Source organism: Argiope bruennichi, chromosome 2, assembly GCF_947563725.1.
Source record: "Argiope bruennichi chromosome 2, qqArgBrue1.1, whole genome shotgun sequence".
In the NCBI taxonomy this organism is placed as follows: domain Eukaryota; kingdom Metazoa; phylum Arthropoda; class Arachnida; order Araneae; family Araneidae; genus Argiope; species Argiope bruennichi.
In genome coordinates, this window is record NC_079152.1 from 67020449 (window position 1) to 67042156 (window position 21708).

The 21708-nt window shown below is 27.9% G+C and overlaps 1 protein-coding gene across 4 annotated transcripts in view; it reads left to right on the forward strand.

The window, feature by feature from the left end:
• Positions 1 to 21708, forward strand: part of LOC129961847 (agrin-like) — a 467273-nt gene that overhangs the window by 404235 nt on the left and 41330 nt on the right. For all 4 annotated transcript variants that reach the window (XM_056075436.1, XM_056075434.1, XM_056075438.1 and 1 more), the window contains exons 5-14: positions 1038 to 1253; positions 2926 to 3141; positions 4113 to 4325; positions 8190 to 8284; positions 9888 to 10002; positions 11544 to 11762; positions 13300 to 13545; positions 18314 to 18466; positions 19900 to 19992; positions 21211 to 21372. In XM_056075436.1, the coding sequence (XP_055931411.1) occupies positions 1038 to 1253; positions 2926 to 3141; positions 4113 to 4325; positions 8190 to 8284; positions 9888 to 10002; positions 11544 to 11762; positions 13300 to 13545; positions 18314 to 18466; positions 19900 to 19992; positions 21211 to 21372 (1728 nt within the window). The remainder of the gene's footprint in view (positions 1 to 1037; positions 1254 to 2925; positions 3142 to 4112; positions 4326 to 8189; positions 8285 to 9887; positions 10003 to 11543; positions 11763 to 13299; positions 13546 to 18313; positions 18467 to 19899; positions 19993 to 21210; positions 21373 to 21708) is intronic.

Sequence of the window (21708 nt, forward strand, 5' to 3'; positions counted from 1 at the left end):
GAATTGTGCGATTAAATATCATAACAAAAACAAGTTTCGTTTAGCAAATTTAGTTTTAAAAAATCAAAACAGGGAAGCAATTTAAATAAGTGTATTATCTCTCTAATATTGTACTATGTCACCTTAGCTTGAAATGTTTTGATATTTATTTTTACTTAAGAATTCATTTACATTTTGATTTTTTTTTTCTTTTTACCAGTCGATGAAGTTTTAAATTCTTTGTTCAAAATGGGATTTTCATATTCGATGATATAAATTCAAACTTAAGATTTCACTTTCATTGTTTAATTGCATTTTGTAACTACTTATGTATATAAGCTATGCTATTCTTCTTGTTGGAATTAATTTGCCGTTCTCTTCTTATTTTGGAAATTGTTTTTAACAATTGTGGGTCTATAGATTTAACATTAGATATTATTTATAGTTACCTATGTGCTTTTTGCATTTTGTCAAAAAAAAATTTGTTCATGTAACTGTTTCAGATGTATTGGTGGTAAAGGAGTTAGTAAAAGTCACGGAGCGCATGGTTTTTAAAGTTTTACTCCCCCAAAAAAAACTTTTCAGTGACTGACACCTTCTACGCTGAAAGGAATATTTGTATTTGGCCTTTATTATATGCGTTCATGAAATCTCAAAATGTTCTTTTTAAAACGAGAATTCTGTGGAATAAAAAGGAATGCGCTTTTCAAAATTTTAAGTTTAAGGTAACATATTTGGTCATTTCGGTACAGTTATATATTAATATAAAGTAAAGAATAGGAGTGAAACTGTTTAGAGAGATTTAAGAACAGGGTATTAATTGTGAGGGAGAATCTAAATCCATATTATTGAAAAACATTTGAAATACCTCATATTAGAGAAATTAATAATTAATTCTTACAATAAAGAAAATTAAATGAGGTTATAATTGAAAATTAAAAACTCTTACCTCTGGATTGAATCCGGATTTTATTTTAAAATGACTTATTCATTTGGATTCTAATTTATCCTTATTTAACACATTGCTCAGACGCTTTTTAAATTGCATCTTCCTGTAGATCCCTGCCAAGGCGTTGAATGCCCCAACTCTCAAGTGTGTCAACTGGATGAACACCGGAACGCTATCTGTAGATGCAACGCTATATGCTCCGAGGATTTAAGACCCGTTTGTGGATCCGATGGCAAAACATATTCCAATGAATGTACTCTCAGAGTAGAAGCGTGCAAATTCCGTAAGAACATTAGAGTCGTCTACCCAGGCGAATGCAGCGCTGGTGAGTAATTATTTCGTTTATTTTGCTATTATTATTTAATTAAATGCTTATTAATAAATGACTTGTTTCCTTGATTAATCATTAAATATTAAAATAGTGCTTGCTCAAAGAGAACTTAGAGAGCTCGTTCCACGATCAACATTTCAAAGAAATCACTGGTTCTCCAAGACGGTGTCGAAAATTCTAGTAAGCTCTCCAGAATTTGACTTATTACAGAGAAATAGGCATGATTCCAGTATACTGTGGAATCTTCGTTTTTGTCCCTAAATTCGTCGCCAAATTGGTTGTGAAAGTCGAAATTTTTGACATGGCATCCATCCAATTAAATATCTAAATCTTTTTCCTTACTATCAGACGAACAGCGAAGAAAAGCAGTATTAAAGATTCATAACAACATTTATCTATTCTTAGTTTTCCTTGATGTAATAAAATAACAGTTAATTCCAATTTAGATTGATAATGTGGTCTGTACCTTGATCTTATACAAAACTTTCAATGATGGAAACGAAAGCGGATTATTTAGTTCGGTATATTACATTTTTATGAATATTTTAAAGGTTATGTAAAAGAACTGGTATTAAAAAGAAGAGGAAAAGAGATAAAAGGTTGTCAGGGTGTAACAGACTTGAAAATAATTTAGATTCTGAACCAGTCAAACTGCCAAAATATTCCCATAAGAATTCAAATGTAGAAATTCTTCATTTCCCACAAAATATACACAAGCCATTAAAACGAAAATTAAGCTATTTCATGTAATTATTGTGATTGTTAATTAGTTTAAAAAAATTAATATCTTTTTTTAGTGAGTTTTTTTCTGATGTAAAATTACCTTTTCAAGAGAAGAAAAATTATTTTTAAGACAAAGAAATTCTTTATATTTCTTTTATGAAAACATAAAACTAATTTATTTACAATTATCAAGAATAAAACTGTTTAATAATACAGAAAATTTAGTAATCTGATTTAGAAAAATACGTCGCCACCTGTCTTTGAATTCCGGTTTATTTTTTTGTTATATAAATATTTATCATATTTAGAATAATAATAATAAACTCTTTATGTGCTTAAATAGAGCCACAACTATTACAGTGATAATGCAGGTATTATATTCAACGTATTTATTTTCCTTTTAATAATGTAATAAGATTGATTTTAAAAAATGGTTAGAGGCATGTTTAATTTGGAAATATTTTCCATTTACAAATTACTTTCATTAAACATTGAAAAACACTTTTTTTTTTTAATTTTACTTGCGGGTTGAAAATGCATATGTTTATTTGTGCAGTATTATATTTTTAATAAATTAAATTATTGTTTATACATTTTTGTTGATAATTACATCATTAAAATTAAATGCATTTGACTGCTTCCTGAAAATAATCCTAATAGAAGCTTTTTCATTTCTAAATTTTATTGTATAATCGTGATTGTTTGTTTTTGTTGTTGTAGATATAAATATTTCTATCAATTTTTAATGAATTTGCTCACATGACGAAATAAATCGCAAAATATTATTATAGCAGTATATTCTTTTAAAAGAAAATAAAGATATTTAAAGGAAGCTAAAACAATTAAAATAATAATGGCCGCTCATCTCTTAGAATTTAAATCAATGGTTTTGAACTCGCAATAATATATGTTTGAGTAACAATTATTTTTTTTAATTTCACAGGGAAGAATCCATGTGAGAGTATAACTTGTGGACCGTTCGAAGACTGCAACATCGACAAATATGGCATTGCATCCTGCCAGTGTCAACCCAGTTGTGAATCGGTGATGAAGCCTGTGTGTGGATCCAATGGACAGACTTACAGCAATGAATGTGAACTGCAGAGAAACGCTTGCCTAATGAAAAGACATGTTTCTATTGTCTATAAAGGCCCATGTGGTGAGACTTCTTAGTAAAGAAGTATTACTTTTATAACTGGAAAGACTTGAAATTTTTCCTTTATATTAAAGCAACGAAAATATTTTTGGTATAGTTTCTTTACTAAAACGGACTGATAAGTAACTTTCTTCTTTTCTTAATATATGCATCTAAATGAAATATATATGCCTTATGTTTAATATTTCATCATCCATATTTTTCAAATAAATAAAATATTAGACAATGTTTTCACTTTTTGGAAGTGGTAAAACTTTTATTGATTATAAACAATAATATTAATTTAATATTTATATATTGACTGATTATAAATCACTCTGATTCCTTAAATATCAAGTATTATTTTTTATAAAAGAAAATTCTATTTTTAGTTATATTTTACGCATGAGGTTTCTGTTTATTAAAAGTCTTATATATTTTGAGGACCATAATTTTTTACCTGCTTTTTTTGTTTAATTAAGAGAAAGAAAATTTCGATAATATAGAATAGAAAAGATCTGCTTCTAAATAGCTATTAATAATACTATTTAACATACATAAACTATATTACTATAATATAATCATGTCTATTTTCAAAAGTTTTAATTTTTTTAAAAATTTGACAGTTACTGAGAAAATATGATTTATAAATTAAAGGTAACTAAAGGTTATTAAAGGTTATTAATTTTTTAAGATTCCATGTTTATTCTCTATTGATAATACCCAATTTAATTTTATAAGTTGTTTTGTGTTTTGTTTATGAATATACATTTGAAAATATTTATAACTTACTATAAATTAATACTTTAAAAGATTTCCGGAATGTGAAAATAAAAATTTATTTTCTGTGGTATTGTATTATTATATTCATCCATTATAACATTTTTTTATTCTTCTATTTAATATTTTTTTACGATATAAATCATACTTCGAAACTTGTATAAGCATTTTAAATTTAACTGCAGTACAACATTATTTTAATGAACTTTTTTTAGGTGACACTGGTCCTTGTCATAACTATGTGTGTTCCTTTGGAGCTATGTGCGTTCTTCAGAATGGACGTCCTAATTGCGAATGCCCAACATGCCCAGAACGGTTCGAACCAGTTTGCGGTTCAGATGGTATGTCTTACACGAATGAGTGCAAGATGAAGAAAGAAGCTTGTGAACAGAGAAAGGAGATTAGCATAGCTTACATGGGGCTCTGTAGTAAGTTTTATTTTCTATATTGTGTAATTTTATTAAGTAAAATTTCGTTTCTACAAGTTAACAGGAGATAAACTTTGAACATTAATACATATAGACAATAACTTATATTTTCCTTTGATTAATGTTTGGTATTTGATATGGGAAGAAATGTAAATAGTTCTTAAAAAAATTTGATGCAGTATAACCCCTGTTAACCCCGTAAAGGATCTTATAATAAAACGTCATTCCAGTTAACATTCTTATTATTTTTTTTTTTTTTGTATAAACCATGAATGTCAATTATTATTTTATATCTAATTGCAATTTGTAATTCTAAATTGTTTTTAGTGTAAATATAAATTTTTTGAGAATACAATGCCTCCCTTGTGGGGTATTCTGTTTTTTATTACACATTTTTTTAAAATTGTACTAGATACATCAATGTATGCTTAGTAATAATTTTTGAATTATTTATTCAAAATACCCATTTCTTTTATTTCTTGACTCCCTCATTTCTTAGCAGCAGTGCCTGCCATATTTTCATTAAAGGCGCGTGAGTCAGCACAAACCTTAGGACAACCTAAACATAACAATAGAAGTATTATGATTTCTGTGTGTTTTAAAGAAAAAAAAATATATGATTTACAATAGACTGCAGTTAGCACAACGATCACTTTTTGTTCTCATATTTAAAATCAACAAGAGTGGCCTTTCCATAAACTTTTCGCTATTTTTGATTAAGGTGTTATCCCCCTTCTCCATAAAATTATGGATCCTGGGCAATGGTATGAATGCCTTGCATGGTTTTAGCGGACAATTGTAGCGGAATTTTTATTTCTGGTGTCAGTTTTGAATATAATCTATGGTAGTATCTCTCAGTAGTTTAGTTTAGTTATATTAATGTCCAGGCTATTTTGGGACGGACCTCGTAATTATGAACTGCAGTCAGATGATGAGGGCAACACCTGAGCTGGCACCCCCCCCCCTCTCCAAATTTCCACATGACACCAGCGGGAGGGCATTTGGCCCAGCTTACATGACGGCTCTTCGGTGAAATTTCTCGAATCTGAAACCCTCCGGTAACAAAGCCGAGACCTTAGCACCAGGCCACCACAATAATGAACAATAATAACTTCAGATTAAAATAATTTCAAAGAATGTATTAGAATATTTACTAAGCCAATGGCATTTATGTTCAATTTATATCATTAGATATTAATTCTGAAGTTTTTATTAGTACATTTGTGCAAAATAATATCTACTATATTCTTTGTTTAGGACATGATTTAATTTTTACTACTTAATATTTTTAACGTTACAGGATTTCAATAACTTAATATTTCAGAAATTCGTTCTATTTAAATTTATTTTTTCTCATAATTTATAGCAATTTTGTACTTGCAAAAATTCAGAATTCTTATAAAGATATTCAAATGTGTTGCGTTATTAGTAATGTAGTATTATACATTGTACATGTTATGTATTATTTACTCTTCTATGTAATCATAAATTGTTAAATAAAAATGCATAGAGAGTGTGAATATATTTGTAGAACTAGAATGTTCATATCACAATATGCGTCACGTATCCAAGCTTCTGAAAGCTTATGCTTATTAAAGCAATGCTACACAACAACTTTCACCCTTTAACAGAACGTTAATTAGGAATTAGAGTCTGTTAATGAAATATCAGAGTGCCAGAATGGAATGCGTTCACTTGCATTAAGTAAATGCAAACCGACTTTAGCAGATGCTATATATTATTATATTCACTGGATAATCACAAATTCTTGGGTAATCTGGATGAACTGGGCCGATGAGTTTCAAAATAATGGAGTACTAAATATTAGTTAATACTTTAAAGTTTTATCCATTTCCGATTATCTGGTCATTCGAATTTATTTAGTGCTTGGAGGTATTTTAAAATGCATTTTAGCTAGCTAGGTCTGTGGAATGAAGATACTCGATCTGAGAAAATGATTTTAAATAATTTTCCCCAAATAAATCGGTCGTTTATAAGTTTTTAATGCTTATGTAATGATATTTTGTAGTTTTTATCAACATTTTGAATTTAAAAAATTATTCTGATTGTATTAAAATTAATGCGTCCTGCCAAGAATATATATAAATGATTAAAAATAATTATTTGCTTCTTTAAAACCAAATTCGTTATCTAAATTGTTTAAGATAAAATTTTAGAACAAAAAATTAAATTAACAACGAGTATTTACGAAATCATTTCCTCTAAAAGCAAATAATTTATTTGAACTTCTGATTTAATATTGCATAATGCAAAATCGTAAATACAAAAAAAAAAAAATTACACTTGCTATAAAGTATTTACACTATATTAGTTATTGGTTCTAAAACCCTCTAAAACGAAATTTTATACTTTGATGAATTAATTTTCTAACATTAAATTATATAAAGAGCAGAATTTAATTCTAAGAAGAAACGAAGGTTCGAATTTTCAGATTTTATATTGGTATATCATGTTATATGATTATTAATTAATTATCTTTTATTTAAATACAAATTTGATATCTAAATACTTTTTAAAAAGAGCTTTCAAATTTTTTATTAAGTTTCTAAAATCTGAGATAATTATTTCAATGTTATTTCACAGTCACAATTTTTAAGGTTCATGTTTTCATCAATTTCTTATTATATGATTAAATCTGAAATGCTTATTTTTGTTTATAGCTCTAATCAGATCTGTGCGATGTGGTTCTTTTTTGTTTCGCTTATAGGAATGGAAAAGAAAAATAATTGTGCTCTTCGGAAAGTATTCTTTCGATGATAGCAAAACCTTCAAGACCTAGTGAAAAAATTAGACTTAAGTCTAAGCCTCCAAATTTTAAATTTTCCTGATGAAAAGAGGCAATTTTTGCAAATGAGCGCAATAGCACGGAAATTTGATATGCTGTTTCACAGCAAATTTGGAGATTTTATCCAATTTTCTACTAAGTCATTTGCACATAATCCTGCATGTGCACATGCGGAAACAACAACAAAATAGCGCTGGAAGTTAGGTAGTTGAAATTTGGCCTATAGTTTTATTATAGTGTATAAACTGTTGTATATGTATTAAATCTGTACTGATTTTTCAGTACATTTATGCATACATAAGTGAACTGAATAATACAGTCAACAAAACTGATCATCCTGAACCTTTCTCGTGTATACTCTTATGAAGGTGATATACATCTGTTCATGAAAACCGTGGATTTTGAACAAAACCATTAAACGTTGATAGTGTTTAGATTTAAACTACCTTCAAAATCAGAAATAGGGGCAGAACAAAAGGTTCAACAGCAATCCCCCCACCTATCTTCCGCCCCTAGTTTGGGTAGACAGTCTAATGTGTGTACGTTTGTTTGTTTCTTTTGTTTGAGTATGTAAGGAAGTAAATAGAAATTATATTTTGGAAGTATACTTTTTAAACTCATTAATACTCAAATTTGATTTAAACTACAATTTCAGAAATAAGTTCAAATGACAAATTTCATTCATCTACGTTTTTGAACTGTTCACTTTCCTGTTACTGTTACCTGTTGTCTGTATCGTTTTTACCTAGTTAACGAGTATGACCTTATTTATCAGTCATACTCTCATTCAGTGATTACACCTGAATGGACAGATCGTTGGATTGTCACCCGTAAGCAGATTTGACTAATTAAAAATCTATAAATATCAAAACAGTGTACCAACTTTTATGCATTTTGTTATTATCATGTTTACTTATACTACAACAAACTTCTTTTGAAAAGATTTTGTTCAAGATCTAGGAAAAATCTAAACTTGCATAGCATTTTAATTACTTTAATTTTGTTTTTATTTCGTAGAATAAATTAATTTTAAAATTGACTTGTTTTTATTCAATCAGATACTTGCAGCCAAACACAATGTGAATATTATGCTGTTTGTGAATTGGACACTCACGGGCGAGCGACATGCGTTTGTCCTCAGAGATGCGTAAAGGTACAATTGTTACTCATATTTTTTTTTTTAAATCTTCAATCAGAAAAATAAAATGCCATATCTTTGTGCAATATTTTAGCATTTTTTTTTACCTTATTTTTTTTCTTCGTCCTTTTAATTATTGGATAATGAATCGATTTGACTTATTAAAGATAAATTATTAAAATGTTTCTTCTTCAGTAAAATATTTGACCACACACCATATAATACTTTATTTTCTATAATATAATCAATATTTAGAAAATGTAATAACATAAACTTATACGAATTATGTAAATCCGAGGTATCAATTTTATAACTCTAAAGAGTTTTAAATTTGATTTTATGTCCACGCTTAATAGATTCGTTTTCACTATATCATAAATCTAGAAAAGTTTAAATAAAAATTAATATAATTTAATAAATTCGTACATCAAAGAACTTTAGATATGGATTTTTAAAAAATATAATATATGCAAATAGGCAAAACATACTTCTTTATAATGATTCTCTATTGAATTAAAACATCTTGCAATAAAATGAAACATAATTAGTATTTCTTTTAATTAATTATTACTTTTAACTAATATTACTTAATTATTGCCAAACTTGGATTTTTATAAAATTTAAAGGCATTAGTCGATTTTGTTCTTTCTTGATTGCACCAGCTAGAGGAAAAAGAAGATTTTTATATTACGCAATTTACAGTATAAATAGCAGCCGAGAAACATTATTATGTAAATAAAAGTAAAAGGTATATTTCTTTTATGATGTTAACAAGACATTTTTTTTTATTATTTATTTGTCATTTCTCTAATTTTATAATTTTATCAAGTTCAGAAGGGTAATATTGGGTGGCTGAGACTTTTAATGAAATTTATTTATTTTCGTTATAAAAATATAAAAAATTATTCCAAATTTTAAAAATAAGAAGGAATAAAATTAAGGCCGCTGAATTTTTTCATTTTTAGTCAAAATGTAGATTGGATATGTTCCGAAGTTAGCGATGAAAAATTTAAAATCTTGATTAATTGATAATTACAATTTTGAAAAAAAGTATCTACAAATGAGTACGTTTATTTATGGTTGAGAATACCTTCTACAAAGTAACGAAATAATTCAATATCTATGGGTCTATCAGTCTATCCTGTAGTGCATTTTGAACGATTCTTACATATAAATTCCGCAATTTACAAAAATTATGCCATTAAAAACACCATATTAAATTTTTAAAATTCAGTAATAAAGCAAAAAAATTCATTCATCGCTTCACCAATAACATCATTTATCTCAATTTTTGACGTTTTAAAATACCAAATGAAAACTGAATTTTCCACAAACAATAACATGTATTTCTTTTTTATTTATTTTTTCATATCTAGTATAAATATTACTCTATATCAGATATATAAAAAAAAAAGAAAGATTCGTTATTGTTCACGAAAAAAACATTTTTTCTTGATTTTTAAAAAATTCTGAAAGTTAAAATATACGATGTTGCTTGTTCATCAACGGTATTAGAAAATTAACATATTTTGAGATGGCATGACAGTATTATTCATTATTTCAGAGGTATCCATGAGTAAGCTGTCTAATGAACGTATTTTTTTAATCTTGGTTGTAGGTGGAAGCAAAAGTCTGCGGTAATGATGGAGTGACATATAAAAACGAATGTGAACTGCGCGTTGCAGCTTGTACAAAACAAATGTACATATCTGTTGCATCTAGGGGACCATGCGGTACGTTGTTGTGACTTCATTTTATTATTATTAATAGACTTCCTAGGATATAATGAATAAATTGAATGCAATTACTTCATTTATTCATCAATTCTCAGACAAAAATTTTAAACGATTCATGTAAATATTTGTTTGGTAAAATATACATTTTACCATATGAAATTTTTTACGAATACATAAATATGCAATGAATATACATTTTTCCATTGATATTTTTTACGAATATTTATGAATATAAAAATATTATTTATATGTTTTTTTATATATATTTGGGCAAATTATACATAGATTTTATGAGATATATGTCATAAAATCTAATTTTTTATCAATACTACTTATAAATAGTTTTTCAAATAAAATTTCTTGTTCAGATGTTGGTGTCTAAGATATAGAAATCTAACCAGTCTGTTACGGATATACAAGATTGAAATGTTAGTATGCAAAATTAAGAATTATTTCTTAAAAATTCATTAAATTTATCAAATGTCTTAGTTTAAAATTTATTTGAGCATGATTGAGCAATTTCATGAACAAGCTATCGCATGTTCGATTTCATTTTAAATAAAACCGGTTACTCTAGATTGTGCATGTCAAAACAATAATTCGAAATCATTGTTCAAATGTCTTATTTAATCTCTAAATTTGAATTCTTTGGTCAATTACTTCGCAATGTTGCAGATTGAAAGATTCATACTATAAAAAAATTAAATATTAATTCATACTAATAAAAATTTAAATGTCATGCATATAATAGTCATTTAAACTACGGAAATTATATTGTCACGTAGATACTTTAGTATAGAACTTAATGACACACACAAGAAGTAGAGCTAAATCAATTTATTAACTGAACTCAGAACTGAGAATACAGTGACTGACAAATCTTCTGCTTTTATACTAGCAGGGAAAGTTCCAGAATACTTTTCTGGAGACAGTAAGAAAAAGTCCAGAACACTTGTCTGGTAAATTAAAGAAATGTCTAGAATCTTCTGGAACATGAAATAAAGAGAAATATAAAATTAATTAAATAAATATTTACACAATCTGTGAATCGCGGGATTCGAGCTCACAATCCCTTGATTGTGATATCAGTTCTATGACCATTCGGCCATGAAGAGTCGACTGATTCTTTCCAATGCGGCAATATGAACAAGGTAATGGTATTTACCTTGAAAAACAGTTTGGCAAACAAGGCAAAAAATTTGAAAAACAGTTTTTCAACTATTGAGTTCATCTTCAATTAAACAAACTTTACAACGTCTTGATTCATAAAAAGCCACAAAAACTTATTATTAATAATTTTAAAATATTTTCCTATAATGAAAAGATTTCATTAAAGAAGTATTATTTAAACTTTCATTTTTAAGATTAATTTTTTTTATTATCAGATGCTAATATTTATATTTCCATGTTTAATATTATGTTTAAATTTATAATTTAACAATTTTTTTCAATCTTGACATGATTGAAGCTATTTAAAAACTGACATATTTTTATTTGAATTTTTTAACTTTTTTTTTATATGCAATTGCTATTTTTAGACTTGTGCATCAACGTTCACTGCAAGTATGGCGCTCGGTGTGAAGATGGAAGGTGTGTATGCCCCACAGAATGCCCCGAAAACTACGACCCTGTCTGCAGCAGTGATGGAACTACTTACCGCAACGAATGTGAAATGCGTCGGGCGGCTTGCGAACAGACCATGGAACTCAGCGTTCTGATTTATGGAGAATGCGAAGACGTAGGAGGATCGGGTGCAGGTGAGAATTCATTTAATAACAGCGAAATATTTTTTTGTATTCTGAAGACACTGGATCTCAAAACAATTCATCAAAAAAAATACATTGTAAGCTAAATCAAATTTTAAAAAGATTAAGAAAAATATATCTGGAATATAATTGTTTATTTATTTCTGATTATAAAATTCTGAAAAACAGGTCTTTTGTGGAAAAATAACAGAAATGTTCATGGGAACATCCCAAGTATTTCGGTGATAGTAAAACCAGCGGGAGTAGTCTCTTAAAAGCTTTCATGTATACTTTCCAATAATGATCCAGATAGCACTTTTCATAGCAAAGCACTCACTTCAGCTAAATTTGGCATGAATTGAATATTTTTACATAATCTATCGTGTGATCCTTGGCCAGATTTTTGGCTACTAATCCCTAGCATGCGGTTAATTATACTCAAAAATCGAATTTGTGTTTCACATGCGTTTTTCCCAACCGATTGAAATAAACATGGAACACAGAACTACACTTGTATTCATATGATAATATATCAAATTTCATTGATTTAAGATATTGTGATTTTGAATTATCACGTATATATGTTTCAGAATGTACAGGCCATCAGACGATCAATTCCTTATTGGGTTTCGCACAACATTTTATAAGTGCATTATCGATGTGTACGATGCGTAGAATGCAAGTACCGAATTCTCGTTCTCTTCGTTTTGTAAATATTCTGCAAACTTATATTCGCCAGTCGAGCAGATAGAACTTCCTCTGAACGTGTTTTATTCTACATTTGAAAGAAATCTACAAATTTGGTATCAAGACGGTATTGCGAATTTCACCTGTCTAGCTTAAAGCGTTAATGAGTTATAAATTTATTTTTTTAGCCAAGATATCTCACTTTTTAATACTGTTTCCAGTGAATGGACGAGATTTTAAATGTTAATTTACATTTATTAATGTTAATTAATCGGAACTTGTATTTCTTATATGACTCCAGCAGTCTTTTTTCTAAAATAAAAATAAAATAAATTAAATTCGCTACTCATCTGAAACAAAACACTTATATGTCACACAAACACAGAAAACAAATAAAGTCAAAATAAATATATAATATTCATAGATCTCAAATTTCATACAAGAATTAAGCGAAATGTCTGTAGTTAAATCAGTTTGATAATACATTTCTAATTCATAGAAATTGCCATGCAATTTGGTTGCATAGAAAATATAAATGAAATTTAGCGACTAAATCTTAAAAACAAATAAATAAATCAGAATTTCCAATATATGGAATAATTTTTTATTACTTTAAAAATGAATTGATCATTCATTTTACTAAAAATCTTGAAAAAAATCAAAATATAAATTAAAGTTAAATTTCCATGTACTTATCAGTAGAATATTTTAAATATATTCTTTAAATTAAAGAATAAATATTCCCTGATGAAATGCAAGAATGGAAAATCAAAAAACATTCTGCTATTTCACTAATTTTAAAATCAATTGTTAGTTTAAATAATTAGTTTAGAACTGAAACATTACAAATGCTTCTTTCTAGGGTCGAAATCTCCAGAATCGGGATCGGGTAATTCTCCTTGTGACAAAGATGCTTGCCGTTTTGGTGGAATATGCGATTATGATTCCGACGACAGACTGTTATGTGTTTGTGCATTTGAATGTCCACATGTTCGAGCGCCCGTGTGTGGTTCAGATGGTGAATTCCATGATAACGACTGCAAGATGAAAGAGCAATCCTGCAAGACTCAAAAGAAAATTGTCATTGTTCCGAAAAATAGGTGTCAAAGTAAGTACAGAATAGTTTTGTAGTTTTTCATCAAGACTAAAATGCATTATGGGTGTGCTGCAATTGAAAGTTTGTAATGTAAATTATTCTATAATCAATAATGAAATGAAAAAACCATTTAGAAAGCGCAGGAGATCAGACAGTGTGCATTTTACATACTCAAACTACTTTTCTCTATCATCATCTTCCAATGTTTCATTGCACTTTGGCGCGGTTTCGTAAATGCAAACCTAAGTTCAATCCTTTAGCCCACAGATTCTCATATAGCTTATACTAATCGATCTACACTTAAAAAAACGGTAATATACAGTCGATTAAAGAAAGGAAAAAAAACTTATTGTTTAATTATTAATTTTGCTTTTTATCTAAAAAGGGATAAAGTAGTCAACAAAAGTTAAAAATAACTATTCTATAGGTTCTTACACAAAGAAAATTAACTGGGGAACAATGCATAGCAATTATTTCAATCAACTCTCACTATATTATTGACTTATCATATAGCTGTTCTCTAGCATCTTAATGAATTTCTATCTACCAGTAAAGAAACACTAGATGGTCCATACAATCTAAATTTCCTCTACTTATTCATAATTTTGACGAAACACTCTTATAATTTTGCACACACAAGAGTGCTCTTACAAATTAATCAACATGTTAAGCAACATTTCAGTCACCAGTGTTTGACTGAATATATTGGGGAAGAGTGTTATAGCTTGGATCATTTTTTTAATATAAATTTTTTATTGATTCCCTATATGAGTTCACAATTCTATATCAAATGCTGATATCAACTCCCTGTTTACTAGGGGAGGTCACGGAGTTGAAATCTAAGATCGGGATGAGATTTAGTATAATGATAGTATACATTTAGAATTTTGTTTCATGAAAATATCACAACGTAATGACCAGTCAATTTCGAGAAAATGGTCCTCAAACTTTTGGTAAAGCTTGTATAGTGATAACTTGACACCCTTTCCGGTGATCCGGTTGGCATGGTTGTCTCAGGAAGCATCTTGTATGCGGAAGGTCAGGGTTCGAACCTGGTTAGGATTTTTTTTTTCTTTTTTAATAAACTTTTATTGAATTAAAAATTTACAAATACTCTTAATTAATATGTTTTTAATTTTTTTTCCTCCAAAAAAAATATTTATTATCAAAATACATAATAATAAAATTAAAATTTTAAAAGAAAACAATTATAAATACAGATGCAGTTTTTAAACAAAATAAAATTATTTAAATTTAATTAACTATTTACAGATAGTTTTGATTAATATGCTACTTATTTTTATGCAACGATAAATGTTTATTCTTTTAATACTTAAATTATAATTTAATGTTTAAAGGAAAATTAATAAAAAACGTAACATTAACGGCTACAGATAACTTAACTTGCTTGCATCATTTTCAAGCAATTAATTTTCAAATTCTTGGGTTTTAATAATAATAAATTATCAATTCTAACTCAACAAAGCTGCATTTATATCAAAAATTGAAGGGAGCAGCTGATATCTGTTAAATATGTAAGCAAACATCCCCAACTGCAGTAATAAAATAAATAGTAGAGGATGGTGTTAATTTATTGTGCGTGGTTTTAATTGCGTAGGCTGATGGTTCAAAGCGTATTAAGCGTGTAAAAAATTCTTATTTAATCGAACATGATCAAGAAACAAATTCTTGCTAAGATAGTGTAAAAATTTAATCAATTGTACATCATCACCTGTTATCACTAATTTTTAATAAGATGAAAAGGTATGCATGGTACTCTTCCCAACTTTCTGATGAAAGTGAGAGATTTTTTAAATGCAAATGAAGTTTGTTTTCCCATAGAGCAAGAAAACCTTGCTCTTGTGGACGATCATCATTTATCTGTTGAGCAAGATGTCAAAAAATATTTTTTCCAATGTTTTTACTATAGTTACCATTCTGGTTCTTGTATATAATCGAAATTGAATGTATATAGGATAATTTTTTAGAAATATTGAATAATTTTTTTTAAGATGTGAGCATTTATAATTAATCATTATCACCATTTCTGTTATATTTATTACTATTTTTTAAATATTAAATTACAATTTAAGTATTAAAATAATAAGCATTTATCCTTGCATAAAGAAACAGCATATTAATTAAAACTATCTGTAAATAGTTAATTAAATTTAAATAATTTTATTTTGTTTAAAAACTGCATTTGTATTTATAATATTTCTTTTAAAATTTTAATTTTATTATGTATTTTGATAGTAAATATTTATTTTGGATGAAAAAATTAAAAATATATTAATTACGAATATTTGTAAATTTTTAATTAAATAAGAATTTATTAAAAAAGAAAAAATCCTAACCAGGTTCGAACACTGACCTTCCCCATACAAGACGGTTACCTAGACAACCATGCCATCGGAATCGTCGGAACGGGAGTCAAGTTATCAGTATATAAGCTTATCCAAAAGTTGAGGACTGTTTTCTAGAAATTGCCTGGCTCCTGCGTTTTAATATTTTCATGAATGAACACTCTAAATGTTGTTGTTGTTGTTGTTTATAATGGCACTTGCCATGGACAAGCTCGCTAACGATGTCAGCAATTTTAAGCCAAGGGAGCGTCTCTTGTTTTAGTAGCGCCAACTAGGGCCATGAGTACGTCTTAGCTACTCACGCATCACATTCGCTTGCACAACCCCTTTTTACAGGGAGCACATTCACACATCTCACAAATAGAACAGATGAAGAACGACCATCCTCGAACCGGGACGTCCAGATCACGAGGAAGATGCGCTCGCTCTATGCCAGGACGCCGGCTACTCTAAATGTATACCATCATTATACTAAATATCATCCCGATCTCAGATTTCAACCCCGTGTCCTCCTCTTGTTCTTTTCATTTATTATATATTTTTAAAAAACTATTTTCAATTTTAAAATTTTTAATTATTTTTTTAAAACCCTTGCATGGGGAAGGGGATTGTTGTACCTTTTACTTGCACTTATTATACAAACAAATATAATGAGAAAATTACTTTTATTCAAATAAACTGATAAGATAACTAGTTTTGAGTAAATCTCAAATTTCTATGCATAAAGTTATTTTCAAGTGTTCATAGTTCTTTAAAGTTTCTATTCTTTTAGAATGCATTCATTTTATTATTATTTGATGAACGAAAAAAATATTCATTGAATTTTATATTCTTAAGTTTAAAAAAATATAACTTCTTTCAGAATACATTTTCTTGAATCTATTTCTTTTGTTGTTACTAAAGCAGCAGAAATTCTGCACCGTGACTGTGAACGTGTAACAATAAAAGTATCCTATGACAGAAAGTGCTTTTGTGTTTCGCATTAAGTTTATATCAATTTTTGCATAGTGTCAGTGAAACATTTTCTTGCTAAAAAAATTAAATTTTTAATTTGATTTTTTTGGTAAAAAAATTGTTTTCCTTCAAATTCTTTTTAAAAATATTCTATTTTCATATTTTAGGGTTGAAGAATAATTAATATTTATGAATTATTTTTTATTATAAAAAGTTTTCCAAAAATAAAATTAGCATGCCTCTTTGTTTAGGCTGTTTAACATAAAGAAATATTTTCTTCTTAGAAAAAAAAATTATAGCATTCTACAAGAAAGTTTTTACAATATTTTATAGCATTTTTTGCTACCATAGTTTAATAGCATTTGTTACAAACCATAAAACATTCGCAGTTTCAAAATATTTGACTTCCGTTTCAAAACGTACGAACAGCAAAAATAGCCGAAAACTCTTACGAGTTTAAGAGAAGTACTTGGTTTTTGTATGAAAAGAGGAGGGACAGAAAAAGAAAGATCATCATCGAATTTCCTGGCATCCGGAATAGCTTATGGCTTTTTCTATTTATAAAAAAAAACAGATTCTGTCCGATCTTTATGCCTAAAAATTTTGTGAAACACCTTCTGAATTCTGCAGAACACCTGAGTCCTCAGCAGAGGGTGAAAACTTTTTCTTTAGAAAGCAAGAAAAACAATTCACCGGTCTCATTTTGCATTCTATAAATATCAAACAGTTTTTGTTTCAGTGGGAAAAAAAATGTTAAAGTGCTGCTTATGTGAGGCTTATTTTTACTTTATAGGGAAAAATAGCAAATATAAACATGAGATTTATCTCATCTTATGCGTTACATTAGGCATTCATATTTAAAATTATCAGTAGTTTTGAAAAAATATAAATTAAATGATTATTAGGACTATATTCTAAGTACTGCATCCCATTAAGCAACGCAGACTACCATACAAAAATATTCTAATTATGGGGAAAAATTATCAAAATCATGTATAGTATATTAAGAAGAATTCTATTTATTTATTATATTTGCAAGAATTCTAAGTAAAAGCAAATATCATATATAATTTATTGCTAACATAATTTTAATCTAAACTATTTATTGAAAGATGAATATTTTTCTTGATAATTTCATTATTCTTATGATTGTACTTTAGAAATCATTCCATTATGATTGTACTTTAGAAATCATTCCATTATGATTGTACTTTAGAAATCATTCCATTATGATTGTACTTTAGAAATCATTCCATTGAGACTTTGTTAATGTTCTTTTCTTTAATAATTAAAGTGATTTAACAAATATTATAAAACCTTTGGGGTTCCTTCTTCATATCTCTTTTAAATTCTTACAGATTGAGTTTCTGTTCTTTATAATAGATTTAATTTCAAATTGAGTTAATGTATCTATTATTCGTTAAATTAATAAAACTTAAATAATATATTTTACTATTTAGAAGTAGAAGAGATAGCTTGTGATGGTGAGAAACCACTTATTAACCCAGTGACAGGAAAGGACTATTTCTGTGGTGATGGCCCTGAATCTAAAACTTGTCCTCCTAGCAGCTACTGTCATAAGACTTCAGAATTCGCGAAATGTTGCAAGGAAGGTAAGTTGCATGAAATAATTTATTATTTTTATCATTCTGTTAATACTCTGAATACTTTTAATATTGAAAAAGAAAATTTCAGCGATGTCTGTAATACTCGACACCCTTTTGATGTGCGTCATTATTGGATGTCTAAATAAAAATCCCTATTTTAGCGTGTCAAGTAATTCAGATAATTTTCATTTGTGCTTAAATTAACCGATTTATTGGCATAGGAATAAAACTAAGCATGAATAAAAGTTAGTTATGGGATCATAAATTCTGAATGTAAAATTATATTTAATGAGAAATATTGGTCAGCAACTAATATTCATACATATTATTGTTTATGATGAAATTTTATTAATTTATAGAATTCCAAAGCTTTATGGTTTGCTTTTATTGCTACTATATATTTGTATTTGCATAAAAGTATACTAAAAATAAATTTTATTTTGGGAATGGTGGACTCTATGAGGCACTTTTGCGAATTGTTCCCTTAAGATTCTGAAATTTTTCATTCATATGTATTAAAATATAAATAAGTCAAATTTCTTTAAAAACAACTTTTTAAAACGAGATATATCATTTTTTAAAAATTAAAAAATATGTATATTTTTTTAAGTTTCAAAGTATTCCAGGCGATTTAATTTTTAATTTTTCTATTAATTTTTCCTTATTACCCAAAATAAATTTATTTGGAACAAAATTGTGTATAATTTTGTAATTCAAACTAAATCTTAACTTGAAAAACATATTTTTGTGCACACTTATTGAATTTTCATAAGAATTTTATTTTTTCTGAGCTAAAATTCACTTTTAACTATCTATTTTCTTTTAATGTTTAACCGGCATCTTTGTTATCAATTCTGCTTAATTTCCTCAAAAATTAAGACATCTGGAACATTTGAAAGATATTTAAATCTAATTGTACTATCATTTAAGAAAAGACATTAAGGCACTAAGCCCTTATTCTTTTTATTGAACTATGTATTTTATAACATGTCATGAATTTTATAACATGCCTATGTCATGTTTTCGTACCTTTTTGCTTATTTCAACGTCCACTGTTCCCTTAACCGCTCTATCAATGTGCATGAGATTTTCTACTACAACTTTCGATAGTTAATTTATGTCATTCATATACGAAATTTTATTAACAGAATAACAGCTGGTCTAAAAACATCATCTAATTATTATAAATAGTCCAGTTTTGAGTTAAGTATTGCTTCTGTATAGTGACAAAATTTTCATTTGATACTGTAACTATAAAAAAAACAAATCAATCAATATATATAGTAATTCAGATTATTCGATCATTCTTTACTAAGCACTAACGTTTCTAACTAGATAAATAACTATTTACTGTAAATCCTCCATTAGCATTTAACCCATGAAAGAACCGGAAAGAACTAATTTTCATGGTTGTCGGCCTATTTCTTCTTTCCTTTTAGTAATAATGATCAAGAGCTGCGCTGACACTATCCACGGCTGCTGTCCAGATGGAAAGACTGCGGCACAGGGTCCAGATCAAGCCGGATGTCCGAGTAAGTGTTTTCCTGCTAACGATGTCCATTTTGTTACTGTATGTCGTATATATGGATGCCTGGACAAACTTCTTTTTTATTGATGACCAACTGGACGGAAACTAATGAAGCTGCGCGCTCTGGCAGTCAATAATTGTTATTTCTGTATGTATTGATCCATAAATAGCGTGCATCTGCCCAATTAATTCAGGAACTTATCTGCTCGTTTTTTGTGACAAGTAAAACCCTTTAGGTTTATATTATTTTGAAAGTCATGGATGTTTTTGTTTTTTTAGTAATACGTCATTATGTGCATTGACCCTATTTTTTTTACTAACAATGCAAACGATAGAAAAGTCGATTCTTTCAACTATATTGATATCATAGGATTAAAAAATTTCAAAGTTATTATGTTTTTGAATTGATTTATGCTAAAAAGAATCCAGTGCAGTAATATGTTATTTTTTCTGTATGAATTTCGTTATTCATTCTGCATTTGTATCATCTAAAAATGATTCGGTCGATGTTATCGATGCAAGTCAAGTCTACTAATAATTGTTAGCGGTTATAGGGCAAAAAAATAAAAACTTAATTGATGACTTGAAGACTTAAAATATGACTTAATTGATTGTTGAAAAAAACAATAAACAATCCCTTTATAGCATAGAAGCCCTCTAAATAGTTAAAAAACTTAAAATTGTTGTTAAGAGTGAAATTTCCTGCGAGCTGATTTGGTGAAAGATGGAAATACCAAATGAGACTAAAACTAAGTTAAAAATTGTTTTACCATATATCTCACACTAAACATTTTATTTTATTTTGAGATTTTTCCTACATTTTTACTTTTGGAAATCACTGCATTTACCCCTTTTAATACTTAATTATCTCTCAGTTTGAATGAGTGTATTATAATAGATTTCATTTTATATTCTTAAGTTTTATTCATTGCTTTATGTATTTATTGGGGGTATTTGATCCAAACTAATACATCATCTTAAAGCATCTCAAACACAAAGAATATCCCGATAATTTTTGGGTGAAGTATATTTTAATGATTTAAAAAAATTTCTAATAATAATTTGAAGAAATGTGAAAAAAACTAAATGGTAAAGACATAAAAAAAATATTATTGATATATGCAATCGTCGTCTTCATTTACAATAATCTTGATCATCCAAATATTCATTTTAACTTAATGCTAACCGATTTAATCTCTGAATTTTTTCTGCTTTTAATTAGGTCAGTGTAACTGCAACCGCTTAGGTTCTTATAGTTCTACATGTGATCCAGTGACTGGACAATGTCCTTGCAAACCTGGGGTCGGCGATCTGCGTTGCGATCGCTGCGAACCTGGATTTTGGGGATTACATAAAATTTCCGAAGGCAGCAGTGGTTGCTCCCGTAAGTATGAATAAATGCTTTTAAATGGAAATTTTTATGTTTTATATTTGAGGGATGTATTCCTTTAAATTGATCTACATATCATTTTGATAAATTATAAACAGTGAATGTGCACTTTTAAATGTTTAATATAATTCCTGCTTTGATATTTAAATCATTATTAATACATCGCATAACATTCAAAATATAAAACATTAATTGCCACCAGAAACAAATGTGACTCATAGGTAATTTATTTGCTGGAACCGTAAGAATAGCATGTTTCACATGATATCCTTTGCTTTTTCTATCCATAGCTCAGCGAAAATTTGCACTAGCTATATAAAAGTATAATAA